At 36.9% G+C, this 7,485-nt stretch overlaps 1 protein-coding gene and 1 long non-coding RNA gene across 2 annotated transcripts; one reads left to right on the top strand and one right to left on the bottom strand.

Annotated features, from left to right (window-relative positions):
* Positions 1–1,172: 1,172 nt before the first annotated feature.
* LOC104721789 (putative mannose-1-phosphate guanylyltransferase 3) lies at positions 1,173–3,592 on the bottom strand. The gene is made up of 5 exons (XM_010439858.2): positions 3,068–3,592; positions 2,694–2,805; positions 2,417–2,482; positions 2,076–2,315; positions 1,173–1,974 (listed from the first exon to the last, which is right to left on the bottom strand). Exons 2-5 carry the CDS (start codon positions 2,802–2,804, stop codon positions 1,315–1,317), a joined length of 1,077 nt encoding a protein of 358 aa, XP_010438160.2. The 5' UTR covers position 2,805; positions 3,068–3,592; the 3' UTR covers positions 1,173–1,314.
* On the top strand, positions 3,548–4,476 carry LOC104721788 (uncharacterized). Its single transcript, XR_015572030.1, has 4 exons — positions 3,548–3,687; positions 3,778–3,859; positions 4,089–4,175; positions 4,315–4,476. It is a non-coding gene; the product is annotated as an uncharacterized LOC104721788 (long non-coding RNA).
* The last annotated feature ends 3,009 nt before the right edge of the window (positions 4,477–7,485 follow it).

The raw sequence follows: 7,485 nt of genomic DNA, 5'->3' as shown, positions 1-7,485 counted from the left end.
GTGCTTTTCTCGTCTAGCTTAACTCACTTCTCATATGGAATCAAAGCAAACGCCACACAGCCGAACACTCTGAGATGATCAACCGATGGCTTGCGATTGCTCCATTTCTCTGTTGGCGTCACATCACCAAGTATGGATGTAGGACTTTGGTTTAGGATATACACCGAATACTGAACTGCTTCTGGCTAGAACCGTTGTGGTACATTCATTCCCATCATCATGCACCTTGTCATGTTGAGAACACTCCGATTTTTCCTTTTTGCAACCCCATTATGCTGAGGAGTGTATGCAGTAGTAAGCTGTCGCTTTATCCCATGCTCCTTGCAGTAGTCTTGGAAGGTTGTCGAGTTGTACTCTCCTCCCCTATCGGTTCTTAGACAAACCAGATGTTCTCCTGTTTCTCTTTCAGCCTCATCCCTAAACTCCTTGAACTTGCCAAACGCTTCTGATTTCTCCACTAAGAAATAAGTCCAGCATTTTCTACTGTAATCATCGATAAAATTGATGATGTACCTTTTTCATCCTTCTGACGCCGGCGAGATGGGACCGCATATGTCACTATGGACCAGGTCAAGTCTCCTGCTAGCTTGCCAGTTACTCTGCTTCTGTATGTTTGTCCGTATCTGCTTCCCCTTCATACAGACTTCACACACACCCTCCTGTTGACTGATTTGTGGCAGACCCACTACCATCTCTTTCTCTCCAAGCATCTGCAGACCTTTGTGTCTTAAGTGACCATATCTCTTATGCCACATTGACTCTGTTTTCTCCACACTAGTTTGCAGGCCCTTTGTTTCAGTCTCTTCCTTCACTCCTACCACCGTTGCGAGTATAACAAACATCCTGTTTGTTGACATCGAAGAGTACATAGTTACTCTTTGTTGCTCTTTGTGCCAAATCTCACACGCATCATCTTCTATGGTGATTCGCAGCCCCTTCTGTTGTAGCTGACCCACACTTAACAGAGTGTTCTTCAATCCAGGCACATAGTACACCGAAGACACAACTTGGATTAACCCATTAATTTTTAGCACAAGGTCACCTTTTCCTTCGACCACCATCTTCCTGTTATCACCGAGCTTGACGTTTTGCCGAAACGACCTGTTACATTCAGTGTCATGCTCCCTTTTGAAATTGACTAATGTGATTACTGATAAAAAAACAATGCGTCATTTATGTCTTTAACCGAAATATTAAATAAGTCACTTATGTCAAATTACATACCCACATTTTTATTATGCTAGTCATCATAGATTAAACGAGAAGACTAATATAGATACAACACAACAGAGCTCTGGATACTGAATATAAAAGTCACATGACGATCTCCGGTTTCACAGACGCTTGGTCTTCGATAACAGCCCCGCTGTTGTAAACCTCTGCATCGGCAACATGAACATCTTTGCCAAGAACCGTTATGTTAACAACCCGAGCCCACCTTCCAACAGTCGAATCCCATCCCACGATACTATTAGAGATGCACGCATGTTCCTTCATCCAAACTCCACGCATTACAGTACAACCCAACAATCTAACACCTGAATCAATCACACATCCCGGACCAATCACCACATCAGGTCCGATCAAGCAACCTTCTCCTATGACCGCACTTTCATCCACAAGAACATTCCCAATTATGTTATCCCCTGTCGCCAGTTCCTGTGAAGATTTTTCTCTTAGGGAGTTAAGGTACATTCTTTGCCCGGTTATGTAATCTTTCGGTTGACCAATGTCCATCCAAAAGCCAGGTAGCACCATCGCGTAAAGCTTCTTCTCTGAAGCTATCTTAGGGAATATCTCTTTCTCTATCGAAGTCCGTCTCAGCTCTATCCTGTCGAGAACAGATGGGTTCAGGAGGTATATCCCAGCGTTTATCTTGTTCCCCACAAAATGTTTTGGTTTCTCTACAAAACTTTCAACTCTCGCCGTAGCTTCCTCCGTAACCACCACACCATACTTGGAAGGATCATCAACCTGTTAAATAATAGAAGGCACGAAGTATCAAAGTTATTAACAGATAAATGCATAAAATGTTCAACTTAAAAAAACCGCATAAAATGTTCTTTTTTTTTCACCTTGGTCACCATAATTGAAGCTTCAGCGTTGTTAGTCTTGTGGAATTCGATCATCTCGAGCAACGGGTATTCGCAGATAACATCGCTGTTTAGTACAAAAAACGGTTGGCCTGTTTCATCGACAAGCTTATCCCGAGCCAACGCGAGAGGCCCTGCTGTCCCAAGCGGTTCAGTTTCTTGGGAAAACGTGATCTTAATCTCTAGCTTCTTCTCATAGTCTTTCACAAAATTTAACATGACCTGAAAGAAAAAATACCAAAAGAGAAAGGAGGAGGATGAATAATTTAATTTACACGGAATAATCAATCAATCGTAATATAGTTGTGGTTACGGAATGTTACATCTGGTTGTTGGTGATTGATAGCTAATACAACTTCAGTCACTCCAGCAGCTTTTAGAGCTTCAATCTGCGAATGCATCATAATGAGAAAAAGAAGAAACTGGAAAAATAGAGTTGCACCAAGGAAGCAAGATACAAATGATGAACCATTACTACAAAATACAAATACAAAAGAAGAAACTAATAATTCAACATCAGTCAACCCCTGCGTCAATCTGCTCGTTTAATGAGAAAAAAAAAAAAAAAAAACTGTGAAAGAAGAAGAAGAAGCTACCTACCTGATGCAAAATCATAGGTTTGTTTCCAAAATCAACAAGTGGTTTGGGCATGCTGAAGGTAAGTGGCCTCAATCTGGTTCCGAATCCTCCAACGAGAATAAGAGCCTTCATTCTGCACCAAGAATTGTGTTTATGATAAAAAAAAATAATAATAATAATAACAATTGTGCAATCTAGAATAGCGAATGAAGAGAATTATCCAAACACAGAGAAGGGTGACTTAGAAATTCTGGAAAAATTAGCACAAACTATTTCTGAACACACAATGGCATCTCTGTATCAACTAAAAAGAAAAAAAAGTCTACATCTTTCACCAAAATCTATATATATATATATATATATATTATTCTTTGAAGAGATTCAGAGAAACTCACATGAGAGTTTTGGAATGTGCACAGATCTGGAAGGAGACGCCTTCTGGGATTATAGTTGGAATCACAGCCGATCGGGAAGGAGTCTGTCTCCTCCTGGGAAGCGTGTGTAGTTTGACAATGCGGCCAAGACTGATTGATACGTACGGTACGATAAATCACCTCTAAAACCCACGAGATACTTCAATCCTTTGTCCTGTGAAAGGACAAGTCACTATACCAATCAAAATTTGACATATCAGCAAGAAAAAAAAAATTAATTGTAAAACAAACCAAAAAAAAAAAGATCGTGGCATAAAGAAAGAAAAATACTATTTTTTTTAAGAAAATATATAATTAAAAGAAATCTAAATCTTCCCGTGGAAGGTTTATTTTTAAAATAACTTTAAACAAAAATATATCGTGGTACTGGTAGTAGGTTCAATATTTTTTAGTTTTGAGTTTTTGACCAGTAATAACTATTTTTCATCAAAACCTATAAAAAAAAACATCATAAACTGTTCCCTTCTTTCTTGCCATTTTCCTTACGATCATCCCCATGTCTTGCAACCGTTCTTACTCATTTATATTGTTAGATTTTCTTAGCAATTTTCTAATTTCGACTCCTAAATTCTCACTTTCGGGTCAGTTAATTCTTCTACTGTCCGATTTACGTCATGACAGATTAACAATTCTTACACATTTTTTTTTTTCCTTCTTTCCCTTTGAACCAGAATTCATCTCACTCTCCCTTCTCCTGTGAAATCAAATATGGCTAAGAAGAGAAAGATTAGAACGAGTGTAACTCCAATTAAGGTATAAAACTATAAAATTTGTAATGTTTCTGAGATTTGCATGTCTCTCGGTTTTGCATATTTTGTTCCGGGTTTCCGTTTTAACTTAATTTTGCTTTAAACTTAGTAAATTATTATTTCTTCTTCTCATATATATATATATATATATATATATATATTTTTTACTGTTAATGTTGTCTTCAAAAAGTGCTAGAGAAATAACTGTTGGAACATGTGGGTTTTGTTTTCAGGTTCCGTGTGATACCTTTTGGGCAAAAAGAAATCTCTTTCACAAATCAATTCGATAATATCCGATCGTGACTTACCCAAGGACCAAGGTTATCAATTCTCATTTAGTTCTTCCTTTGTTTTTTTTTTAATTAACAGTTGATCTCATAATTTTAATTAAACGCAACTTAAGTGCTTTATATATAGTAACAATTGACCGTTTGATTTCGTGAAACTACGGTAAGAAAGAAAACTATTGGTGTTATGAAGATCGAGTTTTAGAAGCTGCAAGAGATCTTTGTTCGGAGACTCTCCAATGGAGATTGAAGGGGAGTTTGGAGATGTTTGTTTGGTCATTTGGAGTTATGAGGTTGATCAATATAGTTATTTATGACAAATAGACTTTTGGTATCCGTTCATCTAATCTTTTTTTATCGAATTTGTTGATTTCTAATTGAACACATTAACTTCTCAACACAAAAACTTTACCAAATTTTTGTTTTCGGACGTAGTCCGGGCTTCATTCTAATAGAATAAATAAATCAATTAATTATTATTTTTCTTTTTTTTAAACGAAAAAAAATTAATATTGCGGTTTAGATGATGGTGTTAGTCAACATTAGTCGTGACAAGTATATGATGAATATTTTATATTCTTTTATGATCATGATACTATTGTTTGTCAAATCAAAGTCGGATCTGACCAAAATTAAATATCTCGAACCTCAATCCAAATATGACCAGGAACGATCCTTCCAACTATAGGTCAGTTTTTTTAAAATTTATTACATAATACTAGGTATGATTAATCTGTAGGATCTTTTTATGTAAATATATCTGCATCCTCAGATTTGAGTGGTACTGTCATGACACCATCAACACTTAAATGTAAGGTTTTTCCTTGAAACACAAATGAATCCTTTGATGTGGGGATCTATATTATTTATGATTGACTCAACTCAAACATGTGAAGTACTAGATGGTGGATTCTTATTTATGAAGCAAGGTGTGGTAACACTGTAAATTTATTCGCCTTGGACAAAAAAAAAATCTCCATCAAGTATACATATCAATTTCCTTATATTGGCTAACAAGTGGTCCATAAATATTGTTGTAATGGTATCAATAACTTACATCTAATACATTTAATGCAAGATCGAAAGATTTTTATTCAGTCGACAGATTCGTTATAAAAGTTTAGATTTCAATCAACAATTATGAAAGTAGAAAAACAAGAGGTTGTATTCTCTTATGTGTTGTTATTCATTCAATCGAATAAGAGTACATATATATAGTAGTACATAAACCCTAAACTCAATAGAAATTCTAAACCGACAAGGAATAAGAAGAGATAGGACGATGGACCTTGTGGACTTGGACATGCATGAACCGGTTATGGAGATCCATCATTAATGGTTTACAACAAAAACTAATCATTTGATGAGATGATGAGCTCAACGTCATGCTTATAAACCATTAAAAAATAAAAAGAAGAAGTAGATTCTTTGATAACGACAATTAGAATTAGTGATTTACAACATGTCTCATATGGTAAGCAATAATTATGTTTATAAATCATGATTGTAAACTCATGTACTTCCATAGTGTTGTAAAGGGCTGAATTTGCTCGTTTAAAGTTTTTTTTTAATGAAAAGAGTTGGGAAAAAGAAAAGAAAAAAAAAAGTTAAAAAGTTAAATAAAGCGAACATAAAAAGAATCGTTACCAAGAGAGTCAAAAGGCGCGAGAGTTAACTAACAAGTAACAACTAACGTGGCGTCAAATCAAGTTTCATAATCCGACCGAGGTTCCTCTTTTACCGAGTGGTTAAAAAAAGTTACAGTTACAGCGGCGTCAGTCAGTGAATCTAATTCTGTCTGATTACGTCCAGACGCGTGTGTGCGTGACGTTAAACTCGAACCTTAAAAGAGGTTTTTTTTTTTTTTTTTTGGTCTCTGGTGTGTTATATAATCCATTCTTTAATTTATTTTTTTAAATTGTAAGAATCACTAATCGTTTTCTTTGTTAATTTGTCTCTTGAGTTATAAACAAAATTAGTTTTATTAATGCGATAAAACTGCAAGTATATTGTATAGATTATTACGTTTAGAACATTTTTAACATATTCTTTATTAACTTTTCAATATAGTGCATGTTACAGAGGATAAAACTAATTAGTTTTATAAAACATAGATTATGAATTTTGCTTAATAACACTCGTATCTAACGCTTGCAAGTCTTGATTTTCATAATGGAGGTGATATTTTAAAATGCAAGAGAGTGAGTGTAGCTGATGTCTTCGGATACTTAAAATATACATTAATTAGTTTGTCTACACTAATTACTAGCTGTAATATCATACGTACAGACAAATTGTGTTTATGTGTAGATAGTAATAACTAATAAGTTGATGGAGTTTGGTAGAATTTTCCATATCTAAGAAAACCGGATGCAAACATACTTTTTATACACTTAACTAAACCAAATGTGAAAACCTTTTTCTCTCAAACACAAATATCGAGAATCCCTCAAGCGAATTCTGCTCCGACGCCGGTAAAGCTCCAGTTTGCCGGCGTCAGATCCTTCGTCTTCTTTCTGCTTCTGTTTACTTGTCATATTTCATCCTCAAGTCTCCTCTCCCCCGTTGGAAAGTCTTCTTATCCGATACTCATCCAAAGTTAGACGGCGAGGGATCGCTCTGCTGACCCTCAACCCGAATCAACCTCTCTCCCTAAATCCCATGATGCGGCTAGTAGACCTGACCCCTCTCTTAGTGTACAGATCTGAACAAATCCTCGCCTTGCCTGAATTTCTATGTTTGGGGTGTAAGACGACGACTCTCGGTGGTGTCGCCTTCTGGCTAAGAAACTCATGTCCGCGAGAAGCTGAGATAACAAAGCTACTTTTTCTACTCTTCAATCCCTCTCCCACCGCGAAGCCTCAGGACTCCAGATCTCTGCTGTCCATGCCCCTCCCGGTGTCCAGTGGATCCAGTCGGAAAAGCTACTTGTCAGCACGCCGCCTTTCCATCGCCACCCCCTTCTCAACCGGTGGTTTCCTAGGGTTTCTGTTAATGGATCTGTATCCATTGTTAGGCCCAGTAACCTCATCTCGGCCCACTACCAAAGCCAACGATCCCTGTTTCCGTCTTTTGAGGCCCAGGTCTGTATTTTCATTTTCCACACGAACGTTTGTCCTTGTGATGCATCCGTTCAATCATAGTAAATGCCTGCTGCCGGTTTCTCTTTGGTTGTTGCTTGCTGCGTATGTGAAGTTGCTGTTCCATTGTCGAAAATGCTTGCTTAGTGTTAGAATTTATCTACCTAGACCTGTTATTGAGAAGATTAAGTCAAGTTCCAGTTCTTTAGTATCAATAGTCTCTGCTGGATCAAGTCGAGTTTCCCTCGGTAGCAGAATGTTGG

Source organism: Camelina sativa, chromosome 11 (genome assembly GCF_030686135.1).
Source record: "Camelina sativa cultivar CO46 ecotype springtype chromosome 11, ASM3068613v1".
NCBI lineage: Eukaryota > Viridiplantae > Streptophyta > Magnoliopsida > Brassicales > Brassicaceae > Camelina > Camelina sativa.
This window is presented reverse-complemented; position numbering and strand designations above follow the sequence as displayed.

What these genes read in the sequence shown, in the direction of transcription:
- LOC104721789 (XM_010439858.2), bottom strand. Translation starts at nt 2,804, where the DNA reads ATGAAGGCTCTTATTCTCGTTGGAGGATTCGGAACCAGATTGAGGCCA. An exon ending in AACCTATGATTTTGCATCAG is followed by an intron (nt 2,483 to 2,693) that starts GTAGGTAGCTTC and finishes ATGCATTCGCAG; the next exon opens with ATTGAAGCTCTAAAAGCTGC. An exon ending in CTTCAATTATGGTGACCAAG is followed by an intron (nt 1,975 to 2,075) that starts GTGAAAAAAAAA and finishes ATTATTTAACAG; the next exon opens with GTTGATGATCCTTCCAAGTA.